This window comes from Rhinatrema bivittatum, chromosome 2 (assembly GCF_901001135.1).
Source record: "Rhinatrema bivittatum chromosome 2, aRhiBiv1.1, whole genome shotgun sequence".
Taxonomy (NCBI): Eukaryota; Metazoa; Chordata; class Amphibia; order Gymnophiona; family Rhinatrematidae; genus Rhinatrema; species Rhinatrema bivittatum.
In genome coordinates, this window is record NC_042616.1 from 777,571,557 (window position 1) to 777,589,223 (window position 17,667).

At 44.7% G+C, this 17,667-nt stretch overlaps 1 protein-coding gene across 1 annotated transcript in view; it reads right to left on the minus strand.

Moving 5' to 3' along the window:
* LRRC6 (leucine rich repeat containing 6) overlaps positions 1–17,667 on the minus strand; it is a 328,530-nt gene that overhangs the window by 282,379 nt on the left and 28,484 nt on the right. Inside the window, exon 4 of the mRNA XM_029592046.1 lies at positions 45–217. Coding sequence (XP_029447906.1) covers positions 45–217 — 173 coding nt within the window. The remainder of the gene's footprint in view (positions 1–44; positions 218–17,667) is intronic.

Below are 17,667 nucleotides of genomic sequence, written 5' to 3' on the forward strand. Positions count from 1 at the left end.
TTTATCCTTTCATCTGAAATTAGTACCAAAAAAAACAGACACACCTTCAATTGTGGAAGAGTAGCTAATACATACTGTCTGTACCCTTCAAATTCAGTGCAAGGGTTGCCCACCAAATAGAGGTCTTTCAAATGTAAGTTATGTTGTAAAATCCTTATACTCGAAAGTTCACCAACAAAATTCACTGTCAGATCAAGTTTCTCCAGTGCTTCACAACCTAAAGGAAAGAAAACAGGGTCATTCATTTGGAAGTACTTCAAAAAACCAGCTCTGTCTCTACTACTACTCATGAAATCATGGCAACATTTAAAGGGACAACTAGTAGGAGCACATGTTATCAGTGGCAGAGGAAGAGATGAAGTCAGCATCGTTGAGCACTCAGAGGACCTTAGCAGATTAAAAAGTTTATAGGTTATATAATCAGTATATTAACCCTAGCGTACATAAAATGATTGGAAAGTTTCCACTGTTAAGGAGGGTCCTGTCTCCCAAATTTGTTTAGTGGATTCTAATTTGTATGTGTCATACATATGGTGAAGTTGATCCTCATGGAAATAGTAAGAGTAGTTTACAATTCTCTGGACTGGTCAAGGAGAACCCCATCATCCTCCCCTCCATAAACTCTACCCCTAAAGCTATTCCATAGTGCTGGCCACCAATAAAACATTAAATGGAGGCATGCCACTTTTAGATAAACATAAAGTCTTACTTTCTAGTTTTAATCCAGCCACTATATATAGGAATAGAATGGGGTAGTGTCATGGTTTCACCTGCCGGGCAGCTCACTGTGCCCTGATCCTGACTGCTATGACACCGCCCCACCAGCAGAAACCTCAAGTGAGCTCTGTTCTTACCAATCCTAGCCATCTCCTCACTGACCACCTGATTCAGCCTGTGGTGCAGCCTCCCCTTCACCAGAGGTCCTCAACGAGCTTCACCTCCAGCCTCACCAAGATCTGCCTCACTGCTTGCACCACACCCAAGCTCCAGTCACATTTAGACCTGCCTTGCCAGAACCAAGATGCCTTTCTTGGAATCACCCTTGGCTCTCTGACCTGGCCTCTATTATCTTGCTCCATGCCTTATGGCCTCTGGACCTTCTTGCATTTTGCTCCTTGTCCTGCAGCCTAACTAGGCCTTGCCTTGTAGGCTCCAAGCCTTCTATTTCCATGTATCTTGCTCTGTGGCTTACTCATGTCTCTCCTCACCTAGAGGCCTCCAAGCATTATGCTTAGCAGCCTACGGGCCTTCTGTATTGCTGCCCTCGAGCCTCATTGTTCTTTGTTCCATGTTGTCTTGTCTACTCCTTGTCTGGTCCTCTCTTGTCTTGTCTAGTCCTGCCCTTTTCAGGTCTTGTCCTACCCTGCCCAGTCCAGTTCCTTGTAACTATTCCCTACCTTGCTATTGCCTTGCCCCAATCTGTATCCAGTCCGTCTCTACTCAGTATCCTGCCCAAGCCTGTATCTGTATCCAGTCCCTGCTCAATGTCCTACCCAAGCCTGTGTCTGATCCACTTTCAGTCCCTGCTTAGTATCCTGTTCAGTCTTGTCCAACTGGTTCCAGTATTCAGTCCTCAGTTCCCTGCTTGTTCTAATACCCTGACCTCTGCTTACAGTCTGTCTCTGCCCAAAATGTCCAGCCTATGCCAGACATTAGTTCCAGTTTGTGCTTGCTCCACCTTGTCTAGTCTGTCCTGCCTTATCCAGCCTCATCCAGCCTCATCCAGCTAAGCCCTACCAGTCCCCAGAACCCAAGAACTCAACCTGTAGGGGATGGGGTTGGCTACACAGAAGACCAGCCCAGCTTCCAGCCGTGACCAGCCATGATGTTCTGAAGCCAAGCCCTACTGGTCCCCGGAAACCAAGAGCTCAACTTGCGGAGGAGGGGGATGGCTAGGCAGAAGACCAGCCCTTGTCCAGCCCTGAGTCCTATACCATACCTGTGGGGGTGTATCCTAACCCCAGCCAAGCACCTCATGACAGACAGAGAAATGCTGAATTCTCAGAATTCATGGGATACAGTCAGAGTAAATTTTTCCCAAAGTTTGCCATATGGTATTCCATAATGTTAACATACCAGACTCTTAGACTTCACTTGAACATCAAATAGACCTCTAAAATTCACATTCCCAACACCTTACAGGAATTTAAGGATTTCATTTCCCACAGTACACTCTACCAGTTTCTCACCCCAACGTACAGGGACAGGATATTTCTCTTCATTTTCAATACCAGACTCAAAACCACCTGTAGGGCAACAAGGTTCACCCCCTTAGAATTTACTCACGACTTCCTCTTCACTCGACATTTTCGCTTCTGTCTCTCTACTTCACCTATGTGCAGATCTCCCCGGTACTCTTCATACCTGGAATCGTCATAGGATATTCCTCATCTCAGAATAACCCCTTTCTCATTCCTCTAGGCCTTTTTCCTCAAGGGGAAGAAGTGCCTCTTCTCCACCCTAGTTCCTGGACATTTTCTCATGGGGAGGAAAGTTTGCTTATCATAAATTGTATTTCATAGATAGCAGGGTGAATTAGTCATTATATGTGGGTAAATATCATCCAGCGCCACAGAACAGATTTGTCTCTCCAAGCTAGTAGCTCTCTTTAAGCTCTACTAAGTATGTGCAGGCGTTGCTTCATGAACCTCCTCTGTCCATATCAGAGCTAATCTAGCTATTTAATCAATTCTCCAGGTATGTGGATGGGCATTCCATGGCTAATTCACCTTGCCTTCTACAGAAAACCATTACAATTTCTCCATCGATAAGCATGCTGAATTAGCAATTACATGTTGGGAATTCCAAGCTGTGGGTTGCAGCAAAGCATTTACTTAGAAAGCAACCCAGCCTCCACCATGGAGAGTGGACTACAGGAAAAACAGATTTCGCAAACTACTTGTCCAAATTTACTGTCAGCCTTTGAGAGGTTATCAAGGCAGTAGTGGGAGGTAAAAGAATGAACTGAAGATCAAGTTGCAGATTTGCAAATATCTTCAAAAGGTACTTCTCAAGGATGAGCAATGGAAGCAGCCTTGGCTCTCACTTGATGAGCTTTCACAGGGTCTATGATTTGCAGTTCTGCTAAGTTGTAGCAGTGGTGAATGCCCTCAGTCAGCCATTTAGTCAAGGTACATTTGCCAACTGCTACTCCTAGCCTACTGGAATCGTATGAGATGAATAGTTGGAAGATTTTATGATACAGATGAGTTTGTTTCTTATAATATCCTAAGGTCTTTTTGAAGACCCAAGTATGAAGAGCTTTTTCACCTTCATTCACTTGGGGCATAAGAAAGAAGGTAGACAATACGATGGATTGATTTATATGGAAAGCCAAGACTACCTTTTGCAGAAATTTTGGGTGAATACAGAGAACCACCCAGTTGTGGAAGAATTGCATGTACAGAAGATAGTGGACGAGAGCTTGGAGTTTACCAATTCTTCTAGCTGAAGTCACTGAGATGAGGAACAGCACTTTCTATGTCAGATTCTTTAGAGAAGCTGACTCCAGTGGCTCAAACAGAGGCTTTATTAGTTAGGAAAGGTCCTCATTTAGGTCCCACAGAACAGATGGTTTCTTGATACAGCAAAATTGCTTACCTTGTAATAGGTGTTATCCCAGGAAAGCAGGATGTAGTCCTCACATATGGGTGACATCATTTATGGAGCCCTATTGCAGAAAACTTTCTGTCAAAGTTTCTAGAAACTTTTGACTGGCACTCTGAGCCCACTGAGCATGCCCAGCATACCATGATATTCTTAGCCACAGGGGTCTCCCTTCAGTCTCGTATGTAGCAATAAGCTTTAGCAAAAAATAAAATAATAAACAGTATCGGACCCAACTCCACGGGGTGGCGGGTGGGTTTCATGAGGACTACATCCTGCTGTCCTGGGATAACACCTATTACAAGGTAAGCAATTTTGCTTTATTCCAGGACAAGCAGGATGCTAGTCCTCACATATGGGTGATTAGCAAGCTAGAGGCTGAGTCATTTTGTAGTGAAGCAACAGTGAAGTATTGTTGCTGAAAATGAGGCAGCCGAAGATCACAGCAGGTTGGATGTAAAAGGAGTTGAGATTAAACTGGAAACAAGTTCTTTAAGACAGATTGTCCATAGGCTGAATCTTGTCGTCCTTCTTTATCTAAACAGTAATGAGCTGCAAAGGTGTGAAGAGAACTCCATGCTGCTGCTTTACATATGTCAAGGATTGGCACTGAACAATAGTGTGCTACTGAGGTTGACATCGCTCTTACTGAATGTGCCTTTACTCGCCCTTGGAGAGCAAGGCCTGCTTTGTCATAGCAAAACTGTATGCAATCTGCTAGCCAATTGGAGAGAATATGTTTACCCACTGCTTTTCCCGGTTTGTTTGGATCATAAGATACAAAGAGCTGAGTGGATTTCCTATGGACTGCAGTGCGGTCTAAGTAAAATGCTAGCACACGCTTACAGTCCAAGGTATGTAAAGCCCGTTCTCTTTGGTGAGAATGAGGCCTTGGAAAGAATGTGGGTAAAACTATGGATTGGTTCAAGTGGAATTCCATAATTACCTTGGTGAGGAATTTTGGATGTGTACGGAGAACCACTCTGTCATGTAGGAATTTTGTATAAGGTGAGTACGTGACAAGTGCTTGTAACTCACTAACCCTTCTAGCCAATGTAATGGCTATGAGGAAGATAGTCTTCCATGTGAGAAATTTAAGATCACAGGAATTCATGGGTTGAAAAGGAGCATGCATGAGCCTTGTTAAGACCAGATTCAGATCCCATTCTGTGACTGGTGGCCGAATTGATGGTTTAAGGTGAATTAAACCTCTCATAAATCTACTGACAAGAGGATGTATGGATATTGGTGCATCTACCATCTTGTTATGGTAAGCTGAGATTGCACTTAAATGTACTCTTACAGATGATGTCTGGAGACCAGAGTCTGAAAGATGACATAAGTAGTCTAGTAGAGAAGTTGTGGGCAGGAGAAAGGATCAATACTCTTTTGCCTGCACCACAAAGAAAATCTTTTCCATTTCGAAGAATAGTTCTTTCGTGTGGAAGGTTTACGTGAAGCTATAAGCACTTGAGATACATTGGTTGAAAGATTGAGTAGTTGTAAAATCAAGCTTTCAACATCCATGCTGTCAGGGATAGGGACTGAAGGTTGGGATGGCGCAACCAACCATGATCCTGAGTTATGAGATTGGGAGCTACATCCAGGCGAATTGGATCCCTGATCGAGAGGTCTAGAAGTGTGGGAAACCATACTTGTTGAAGCCAATGCGGGACTATGAGTATCATGGGCACCTTGTCCTGTTTAGCTTCACTAGAGTTTTGGTTATGAGCGGTATCGGAGGATACGAGTATAGAATGCCTGAGTTCCAAGGGCAAGCAAAGGCATCCTTGGCTGGCTGGTTTTTCTGTTTGTGTAGAGAACAGAATCTGTCCACTTTGTGATTCAGGTGTGATGCAAAGAGATCTATTGTTGGTTGTCCCCAACACTGAAATATCCCGGTCGCTACCAAGGGATCCAGGGACCACTCGTGTGGTTGGAACTGACGACAGAGGCGGTCTGCAACTACGTTGTGGATGCCCGCAAGATAAGTGGCTCGGAGAAACATGGAATGTGTCAGGGCCCAGTCCCAAATCTGAGCGGCTTCTTGACAAAGGAGATACGAGCCCGTACCTCCCTGCTTGTTCATGTACCACATGGCTACTGTATTGTTCGTTTGAATCAGAACAGCCTTGTGTGAAAGGCAGTCCTTGAACGCATGCAGCACATAACATATAACTCGAAGTTCCAGAAAATTGATTTGAAATGTTGCTTCGAGTTTTGTCCAAGTACCCTGGGTCTGGAGATTGTCTATGTGAGCTCCCCAACACAAGGTGGATGCATCTGTAGTTAAAGTTATCTGTTAGACTGGTTGTTGGAAGGGTAGGCCCTTGCGCAAATTGTCCTTGTTCGCCCACCATAATAGAGACAAACGTAGCTGGTGGGTTACTTGAATTGGAGAATACAGTGGTTGAATGGCTTAGATCCATTGTGATTTTAATGTCCATTGGGTTACTCTCATGGTGAGCCTTGCCATAGGAGTGACATGAACTGTGGAGGCCATGTGACCTAGTAAAGTTAGAAACTGATGAGCTGTTGCTTGTTTCTTTGAGTGTAGCGAGTTTGCCAATAGGGAAAGTGTTTCTGCCCGATCCTCGGTTAGAAAGGCTTTTGAGAGGATGGTGTTCAATTCTGCTCCGATGAATTGAAGCAAGTGAGACGGAATGAGATGGGACTTTTGATAATTGATGAGAAAGCCCATGGAGTGAAGTAGAGTAATTGTTTGACTGAGAGAAGGCAGATCTCCTTGTTGAGATTGACTTCTGATGAGCCAGTCGTCTAGATAGGGGAAGACATGGACATTTTCCTTGTGTAAGTGTGCTGCTATTACTGCCAGACATTTCGTGAATACTCTGGGAGCTGAGGCAAGTCCGAATGGTAGTACTCTGTACTGGAAATGTTGATGACCCACCATGAAGCGCAGATACTTGGGATGAGGAGGGAATATTGGAATGTGAGCATAAGCATTTTGTAGATCCAGAGAACAAAGCCAGTCTCCTGTTTGAAAAAGTGGAAGCATGGTGCCTAGAGAAACCATCCTGAACTTTTCCTTCTTCAGAAATTTGTTGAGATTTCTGAGATCTAGGATGGGACGTAGGCCTCCGGTTTTCTTTGGAATGAGGAAATAACAGGAATAGAATCCTCTGCCCTGCTAAGTCTGGGGCACCAGCTCTACAGCTCTGGCTCTCAGAAGGGTGGATAATTCTACTTGTAGGTGAATTATGCGATTTTCGCTTAATGGAAAATGTTTTGGAGGAGAATCCGTTGGAATTGAGACAAAATTGAGTTAGTATCATCGAGATATTATTGCGAGTACCCATTGGTCTGTTGTTATTTGTATCCAATGGTTGTAAAAGGAGGATACTCAGCCTCCTACCAGTAGATCTGGTTGAGGGTTGTAGAGATGGCTTTGGTCTCTGGTGATGGCCTCAAAAGCCTGCAGCTGGTCCCGTCTGTGGCAGAGGTTGAGACCTAGCAGCTCTAGGTTGCCTGGGCTGAGATCTTTGCTGTGGCCTAGAAGATCTGCCTCTTGATGCTGGAGGGTAATAACGCCTCTGTCTATAGAAATGTCGTCAAGATTCCTTCCTTGGAGGTCGGCGAGATGCTGGTGTAGCAGAGTCCTGTGGAACTGAACACAGTTGGCACAGGGTTTCTGTATATTCCTTTAATTGTGCTACAGCATCTTGTAACTTAGAGCCAAAAAGGTTGTCACCAGCACATGGCAAATCAACCAACTTTTCCTGGACCTCAGGCCTGAGGTCCGAGGCTTTAAGCCATGCCCAGCGCCTCACACTTATACCAAAAGCTGCTACTCTGGAAGCCGTTTCAAAGTTATCATAAGCGGCTCGGACTTCGTGCTTGCCAGCTTCAAGTCCTTTGTGTATGATTGCTTGGGCTGCTTCATGATATTGCTGTGGCAACGAATTTGAAAAATCTTGCATCTGTTTCCACAGGTTTCTTTGATATTGCGTCATGTATAATTGATATGATGCAATTCTTGTGTTTAGCATGGCTCCTTGATACATTTTCCTGCCCAGGGAATCCAAGAATCTATGATCCTTGCCTGGAGGTGTTGAGGAATGAGGCCTTATCTGCTTTGACTTCTTTTGTGCAGACTCCACAACAACTGATTGATGTGGCAGTTGTGCTTTCTGGTAACCGGGGACAGATTGAACCAAATAAGTGGTATCCACTCTCTTATTTATGGATGGTACTGAGCATGGATGCTCCCAGAGTCTGTGCTGTAAGTCTAGGAGGACTTCGTGGACAGGTATACCCAAAACTTGTTTTGGAGGGTCCACGAATTGGAGGACCTCAAGTGTTTGCTGTCTAGCGTCCTCTTCGGCTACCAGAGTAAATGGTATGGTGTCCGCCATGTCCTGAACAAAATTTGTGAAGGATAAATCCTCCAGTGGAGATTTCTTTCATTCTTCCGGAGGGGGAAGGATCAGACATAAATCCTTCAGACGAAGTGTCTGTATGCCTGTCTTCCCAGGTATCATATGGATTGTCCTGGTGTGGAGACATCGGAGAAGACCTTGTTGGACGAGAAAGTCCTGAAGGACCTGGTTGTGGATCATCTAAAGGTATTCCTCCAGGGACTTCTTCTCGTGGCTTGTATGGAGTTGATGGAATAGCACCGACTATTTCATCAAATGTTTTCATCAGAAGCTGGTACAGTGCAAATTCCAGATGTCCTGGAACCCCAGGTGACATCAGCATCGATGGGATCAGGTTGGGCATCGGCATCGATAGTCGCCTCGGTATAGACTTCGTCTGTGGTACCGGCATCGGTGCAGGCACTGGCATTGGCGAGATCGCCGGCATCATGCAAGCACATGCATCGGTGCAGGCACCGGCTTCGGTGAAGGCACCGGCATCGGTGCGGGCACCAGTATTGACGTCTGTTGATTCTTCAAGGCTTGGAGCACCGCTTGACGGATAAAATCTGACAATTCCTCCGTGATAGCTGGTGCAGGCAGAGCAGCTACACATGGTGGCGGTGGAGGTGTCGATGGTCCTTCCACAGGGCCCTGTGGAGGTTCGACCATTGGTGTTTCGACTTGGGATGAAGGCCTCGGCGTCGAAGGCACCAGTGTTTCCCGGAGTCTAGGCCATTTCGCGGTCGATTCCTCTGGAGAGAAAAGCGCCTCTGGTATCGATGGGTGTCGGTGCTGATGGTGATGCTTCGGACGGTGTTCGGTCGCTGACTTCGTCGATGCTATCGATGGTGTCGGCAATGCATGATCCCCTGACCCTTCCGGACGACATTTTTTCATTATTATACATTTTGAGATTCTGGCCGGAGACGATTGAGTCGATGGCAGAAGCTGTAGATGGAATAAATGCTCCATCTTTTCTTGACGGGCCTTTCTTCCCTTCGCGGTCATTTTTGCACACTTGGGACAAGTTGTTACGTCATGCTTTTCTCCTAAATAGAGAACACACTCGAGGTGTGGATCTGTAATGGACATTGTCCGATTACAGTTGGGACATTTTTTAAATCCCATAGCCATATTTTTTCGTCGACAGCCGTCGATGAAAATGAAAGAAAACGTGAGAGGAAAAAATTTTACTCAAAGAGTAAAAAGAGACTAAGATTTACTCACCAGCCGGTGGTAACCTACAAGACCCCGATATGGGAGAGAATAAATGGTTCTGAAATCTGATTTTTTTAGTCAGACAAACTGTGAGAAAAACTCACACAGGCTCCTGCTCTGTGATGCTCACAGCAGCGCGGAAAAACGAAGACTGAAGGGAGACCCCTGTGGCTGAGAGTATCATGGCATGCTGGGCATGCTCAGTAGGCTCAGAGTGCCAGTCAAAAGTTACTAGAAACTTTGACAGAAAGTTTTCTGCAATAGGGCTCCATCAATGATGTCACCCATATGTGAGGGCTAGCATCCTGCTTGTCCTGGGATAATGGGGGCTTAACATACCATAGGCCTTTCATTAAATGAGATATCAGTGGATAAGTAGACATCGGTTTGCCATCCCGTTGAGTATGGTTCACTGCGTTCGTGTTGTGGTGTACTCACACCAAGAAGGTGGCGAGACCCGAGTGAGAAAGGTGGACCAAGTATTTCAGCAGATATTTAGATTCACAAGAAAATGGGTCCAAAGGGTTTTGTTGACACTATTTGGAGAACCTATTCTATTTGAAGGCATAATCTCCTCTAGTTGAAGAATTTCTAGATCAGATTAGATGTTCATCTCTGTAGGTAAGTGGAGAGTTATGATCACTAAGAACTCAACATCCAAGCTGTGAGGCCTGAAAGACTGGGTGATACAGTGTCCCTTCTTTCTAAGTTAACAATGCAGGATTTGTTCCCAGGTATATTGGAGGACTGATGGAATGTTTTATGAGATATGCATACTAGATATGTCTGGGCCATGCCAGAGATATAACGATCAAATGGATGTGGCCCTGAAGAGCCTTCTGCACTGTTCTCATAATAAGTGGTAATGATGAGAAAGCATACATAAGACTTTGTCCTCAACTGAGGAGGAAAACATCCTGAGCTAGTTTGTAATCACTGGATACAAATAAGCAGAATTGATTTAGTTTTGCATTCTATTGTGATGTGACTAGGTCTATTGACGGCAGACCCCATAAACTGAAGAATCTGTCAGCCACTGACTGTTGTAGAGACCACTTGTGTGATTGAAACATTCTGCTGAGTCGATCTGCCAGCATGTTGGAGATGTCCATCAGATAGGTGGCCTATAGCACAGCTTTTTTTCTTTCTGTCCAATTCCAGATTTTTAGGGCTTCCTGGCAGAGAAACCACGATTCTGTTCCTTCTTGCTTAAAACATGGAAATTTGGTTGTCAGTTTGAATCAGGATGCTCTTTCCCTGATGGAAATATGCAAATGCAGATAAAGCATATCTAATCGCTCTCAATTCTAGTAGACTGATTAGATAGCAGCTGTCTCGAAGAGTCCAGAGGCCATGTGTTCGAAAAGTCCTATTATATGTGTTGTGTCTGGACTCAGACGGCTTCGTCCCACATGCCTCACCTCTATTTCAGCTTTCTCCACCAGCCTCAGGAGAATGGCGTCCGTAGTGTTTCCTTGTCGCACCCTCCGGCGTCCCCCGAGCGGCTATCGCGTGGCATCCCGCCATGTTTTACCTGAGGGCTTTCTAGAGCATGCGATTGCGAGCATGTCTCACATCTTTATTGCAGTGTTGGTGCGAACCTCGGGGGCGTCCCCCTCGAGTGACGTCACTGCTTCCGAATATTTAGCCTGCCCATTTGCTAACCACCATTGAGTTAGCAAGAATTGGATTTGTTTCGGTCTAAGCTGCTCTGCCGCTTCTCGCTGATGCTGAAAGCTCTCTACACTCTCTGGGGTTCCACTAACTTGGGTACCCGCTCCTCGGGGGCCCTTTACTCTCTCTTACAGGTGCCTATCCTGATTCCAGGTACTTGCTCCTCAAGGGCCTGTGCTATCTTTCCTGGTGCCTGCTACCATCTCTTCTGCCTGCTGGGAATTCTACATTACAGCTTCTGAGAGTGAGTACTAACATCTTCAATCTGTCTCACCTACAGCTCCTCACTGATACCTGCATCAGAGCCTCACGCCACCATTGTGGGATGGGTCTCCTCCGCCAAGGATCCCTGACTGCTACTACCGAAATTCCTCTCTACTGCCACCTCTGGTGAACTCTGCAAGCTGCATAGTAAAGTTATTATCTCTGTGTTTAGTGCATCTGAGTCTAGCCTGGTGCTACAGTTCCCTGCGGGGCTCCTCCCCGTGGGAGTCTCCATCACTGTAGCCCTAAGAATCCACCAAACACCTCAAAAACATAGCAGTATGCTCCTGACCCTTTGGTGGAGGCATACATTGCCAATATCAATTGATAGGGCAGCGTGCAAAGAGGGGCTTTTTCCTAGAGAATTTGGGGCTGCAATCACCACTGCAACTCCCGTTTCATAGGTGCTGTTATCTGCACTAGAATTGAAAGCAGTTGAATTAGTTGATCCCACTACATATGCATATACTACCAGAGATAGCAGATATGAAGGTGAGTCAGTGGTTGGCAATTGCAGTATGACTAAGGACTATGAGGAGTCTTCTGGCTTACGAGCGTGGAGAGGAGAGTAGGTTGAGAAATAAGCCAATCGCCTAGGTCTGGTAAGACTTGTATTACCTGGTGACGGAGATGAGCTGCCACTTCCATGACACATTTCATAAAGGCTCTCGGGACAGACAGGAGGCCAAACAGGAGTACTTTATACTGGCAGTGGGAAGACTCCACTTAGAAGAGAAGATAGCACCAATGTGAATGGTGAATGTGAGTGATGGCATTCTTTAGATCCAAGACATACATCCATTCATCCTTCCTTATGTAAGGAATGATTGTGCAGAGGGAGTTCATTTTTAATTTCTCTTGGAATATTATGTTTATTCAAATATCCCAAGTCTAGAATGGGCTGAAAACCCCATGTTTTCCTGGGGATAAGAAAACATCAGGAATAGAAACCCAGCGTATGTTGAATCACTGGAATTGGCTCTATTACTTGTTGTTGGAGAAGCTATTGGACTTCCAGTCAAAGCTGTGGTAGATAAGACTGATCCAGATGGAATACCGAACAATGTGGAAAGGATGGTGAATGGGGAAAATGCAACTGATACCCAGACTTTACAATTTGGAGACCCAGGAATCCTTGGTGATCAGATACAACTCCTCTATGAAATATTGGATTCTTCATCCTACTGGGAGAATGAGAATTCCTGGTTCCCATACCAGGAGTAGAACCCGGGCCGCAATTAACAAGAATCGGGGAATGGATTGTTCGGAGAGATAAAAAACTAGACCCTGGTTTTTGCTGGGCCTGTTTTGTGGTTTTTGGCAAATGGTGCTCTTTGTTGAGGCGTGACTGAAAGTGACTTATGACACTGGGTTGTAGGGAGTGACAGACAGTACTACTGAAAAGACCAGTAGGGCCTTCTGTGGAAACATAGTCGTTTGAATGGGTAGAAATGACATCTCACCATGAAGGGCTGTTCAGGAGCCGTTGACAGCGATTGCATTGCCACATTTTGGTCCTTTATCTGAGTGACCATCTCCTGGAGCTTTTCGCTGAAAAGATTCTCCTCCAAGCAGGGGACATCTGCCAGTTTTTGATGGATATTCTGTGGATGCTACTTGCTCAAAGCCATGCCACAATTCTAGCACTAATGGAGGCTGAGGAAATACGTGAAACAGAATCAAAGGATTTGTAGACTGATCAAAATAGGTGGTGGATGCTCTCTTCTGCATCCAGGAGTGACTGAGGATAATAAATGCCTTGCTTACTATCAGGTAGGAAAGGTTTCAGTTTTAGAATGCAGTCATGAATATACTGCACTACATAGAATTAGTGGATAGTAATGCAAGCAGATAGCATTGCATTCTGAAAAATTTCCTTGCCAAAGTTATCTAGGAATTTTTGGTCCTTTGCAGGGGGAGAATTCAAGTGAATCCCTGTCTTCGCTTTTTTCAGAGCAGACTCAACTACTACAAACAGGTGAGGCAAGTAGACGATAACAAAGCACAGAAATTGCTGGACTCTGTATTTGAGGTCCAGCTTTCTAGCCATAGGAGTGCTCAAAATAGGAATTTCCCACATTCTCAACGTTAAAGATGTTGTGAACTGGAAGGGCTGCAGGTTCAGCGGGAGCATCCAATATCTGAAGAAGGCAAAGGAGCTCAGAACAGGGGTCTTTGTCTTTGCAAACATGGATACCCAGTGCTATATCCATTTTTTTCCACAAACTTAGGATAGGCAAGGTGTAGTCCAGAGGATATGGAAGTGGATTGGAGGGTAAGTCTTCATCTAACTTTAAAAGTACAGGACTCCAATAATGAAGGGCGAACTGGGAGGGGCTTCCAGTTGACTCCAAGGAGGAATGGCCAGGTCTAAAATGTCTGACCTCCTAGAATCTATTGCGATAGGGATTCTTCATTGTCTAATCAAGGGTTCTGAAGATGCATTCAGCCCTATAGGTGAGATAGGGACTCCGGTCTGTATTATTATCTTAGCAATAATAGAAAGAAGAGGCTGGAATGTTCCTTCCATCTCCTTGGTCAGAGAGGTAAAAAAACACTTCACCAAATCTGCAATTTGGTTGAGCGACTGATATGTCCTATCGCCTGACGTAGGAGGTGGGACATCCTCTTCCAAGATCAGGACAGGCTCCTGCATGATAATGGGTGGCTTATCAGAAGTAAGTGATACTATAGAGGATACTGGTTCTACAATCTACAGGCAGAGTCTAGATGGAGTAAGTGCCCTGGTTATTGGAGGGGGAGGGCAACCTGACCCTTTCTCCTGCAGATGTAGGATAGGCTGTGTAAAGCTGTGTTGGCAAAGTAAATCTGAGTTGGGTGTGTTGGTGGTTTTAATGGGGTAGTGTTTAGACCTCTTGGATATCTTGGCATGCTTTGATGGGTCTTCGGAGACATGTATCAAGGAATCTGATGCAGATTGACAATATCACATTGGTTGTGTTGGAGCTGCGTCATATGTCTTTGCACTGTGCATTGCAGCATCATATGATATAGGATCCTGTGCACTGTATGACCGAAGAGTAGAGGAGTCAGTGTGCATTGAGGCTGCTCACTTCAGTGGCATCGGAGCATTGAGCATTGAGTGCACTGGTGCATCGAGCACCTCAGTGCATTGAGTGCCACGGTGGAAGATGGCGTCAGACAAGTAGATGCATTGCACATTGAGAAAGGCGAGGCTGCTTGCAGTGACAGTGCCAATGATGGCTGCCTCAATGGTGCCAGTGCCAATGCGCTTTGCAGGGACAGTAACTTTAAAATAGTGCCCATACACGGACTTATGGGCACTCAACGCACAATAAATCTCTGGAATTTGTTGCCAGAGGATGTGGTTAGTGCAGTTAGTGTAGCTGGGTTCAAAAAAGGTTTGGATAAGTTCTTGGAAGAGAAGTCCATTAACTGCTATTAATCAAGTTTACTTAGGGAATAGTCACTGCTATTAATTGCATCAGTAGCATGGGATCTTCTAGGTGTTTGGGTAATTGCCAGGTTCTTGTGGCCTGGTTTGGCCTCTGTTGGAAACAGGATGCTGGGCTTGATGGACCCTTGGTCTGACCCAGCATGGCAATTTCTTATGTTCTTATGTTCTTATGAAAGTGCACATACACTGGAATTTTAAATCATGCATAATTACCCACATATGATTTAAAATAGACCTACCATGCATATGTGTGCTCCTAATTTTAAGTGGTTACTCAAGCAAATGTATTTCTCATTTTAGGACTTTGTTGGTTTTAACATGGACAAGTAACTGGAATTTAAAACATGCTCGCGTAAAGGCCATTCCCAGTTTTACCAATTAGTCCACCAGTTTGCCCGGTCCATTTTGAGGTCACCTAGACCCCTCTGGTTCTTCAGCATGAACTTCCTTCAGCTGACTCAGACCCCTCACCCAGACGATTTAGGCCTAAATAGAGATTAATGAAGACTTATCCCTCATCAAGAGCAGAAATAAACATGCACAGCTAACAGCCCTCCGTGCACTGCAACTGCCAGATTTAAAATACGGATTTATGCACATGTCTCAAGCTCACACACATACGTACATAATTTGCAGCTCTTAAAATATGCATTGCTCACGCGCTGTGCATATACTCGCATTATAACGCGAGCAATGCTTTAAAAATTCACCCCTTATATTATTTGTGCCTCTTCAGTGCAGGCTATATTAGCTCCAGTGATTTGATGCCACCTTGTCTATAATACAGGGTAGCTGGTGGAACTCTAACACTGCAGCAATGGTCTGAGTGGACATGGGAGTATTAGAGGAGCTCTTACTCAACTCTTTTCCTGGCAAGGTAGGCAAGGCAGCACTGCAGGATAAGGATCTACTATGACTCTGGAGAGATTTATGCAATTCCTCAATGCAAAGCACCCTAAAATCTGTGAGCATAGGGACATACATCCACAGGCATAGCAATTCTTCTGGTCATGTTCTAGTCAAAGGCATTGGTAACACAATTTGTGCCCGTTGGTGAGGGATATAATCTTTCCACAGATACAACTTTTAAACCCACTTACCATTGTTGACTTCTCTAGCCAGGCATAATGGAAGAGAAGGCCATACTTCTTGATTTCATTTTTTGGGGTGGTAGCACTTAAAAGTGCTGTTGTGGGGCTGCTGAGGCATTGAGACTGAAGAAAAAATATCACATTTAAAAGGTTTTAAGGATTTTTATCGAAAAAAAATTAGGAGAGACTGAATTCACATCCCTGTTGTGCTCACAAAAAAAGGAAAGAGAAGACTAATGAAGCAACGCCCATGTGAGAACTCCTGCCCATGCTCAGCAGAGCTCAAAACTCTACTAGATTGGAGAGAAGAGTCCATTCAATGCTGCCAGATGATGTCACCCACATGTAATGAGCTAATTCATTCTGCTTATCGATGGAAAAAAACCTTTATCCAGTCCATGGCCTCAAGCCTCCTCCCTTGAAGGCAGGTGGCCCCTGCAGGGCCCCACGCCTTACTGGATTTATCCTGAGCACATCAACTTGCAGGTTGGCTACTCCAGGCCACTACATACCTATAAGGTCCCTCTCACACTAGCTCCAACCTGGGAAAGTATAAACTCCAGTCAAGGGGCTCTGTTCAAACAAATAGCAATGGAACCCATGAGGGAGGATGTGATACTCGAGTTAGTGCTCACTAATGGGGATAATGTCTCTATTGTCTGGGTGAGTTCCCACCGCAGCACTAGTGATCATCAAATGGTATGGTTTGATATCACAAACAGGATGCAGAGAAGTCACATGAAGAACTGGGTTTTGAATTTCAAAAATACAGACTTTGTCGCAATGGGGACATACCTGGAGGTAGAACTAGAAGACTGGGAGAAAATGAGAGAGGTGGAACAACAGTCGGCCAAACTAAAAGGAGCAATTAGAAAGGCAACAAATCTATATGTTAGAAAAGTAAACAAAAGTAAGAGACATAAGAAACCAATCTGGTTCTCAAAGCAGGTAGCAGATAAAATAAAAGCAAAAAGAACAGCGTTCAAGAAATATAAAGGCTCCCAAAATGAGGAACACAGGGAAGAATATCTGGTGAAACTGAAGGAGACAAAGAAGGAAATCAAGAAAGCTAAAAGTCAGGCAGCAGAAAGGATTGCCAAATAGGTAAAGAAAGGTGACAAAACATTTTTACATATTTGAGAAAGGAAAAAGGTCCAAAGTGGTATAATGAAATTGAAAAATGACAATGATCAATGTGTGGAAAGAGATGAAGAAATTTTGGAAATATTAAACAAATTCTTCAGTTCGTTATTCACTAAAGAAGACCCTGGAGAAAGATCTTTGCTGGTTGACAAGACTTTAGATGGGGTAGATGAAACTCTGTTTACAAAAGAGAAAGTATGGGAAAAACTAGGAAAAATGAAAGTAGACAAGGCTATGGAGTATGATGAGGTTTATCCCAGGATACTGAGGGAGCTCAGAGATGTGCTGGTGAGTCTGCTGCATGACCTGTTCAATAGATCACTGGAAACGGGAGTGGTGCCGAGTGATTGGAGAAGAGCGGTGGTGGTCCCGCTCCACAAGAGTGGTAGCAAAGAGGAAGCTAGAAACTATAGGCCAGTTAGCCTCACCTCAGTGGTGGGAAAATTAATGAAGACTCTGATGAAGGAAAGTTTAGTGAACTATCTACAGTCAGGAGGATTGCTTGATCTGAGGCAACATTGATTCACTAGAGGAAGGTCCTGTCAGACAAATCTGATTGATTTTTTTGATTGGGTGATTCAAGAATTGGATCGAGGAAGAGCGCTCAATGTGATCTACTTGGATTTCAGCAAAGCTTTTGACACAGTCCCACATAGCAGGCTTGTGAATAAAATGAGAAGCTTGGGAGTAAGTGCCAAGCTGGTGGTGTGGATTACAAACTGGTTGATGAGCAGAAGACATTGTGTGATGGTAAAAGGAACCTACTCTGAAGAGAGAGCAGTGTTATGCAGAGTGCCACAAGGATTGGTGTTGGGACCAGTTCTGTTCAATATCTTTGTAAGCGACATTG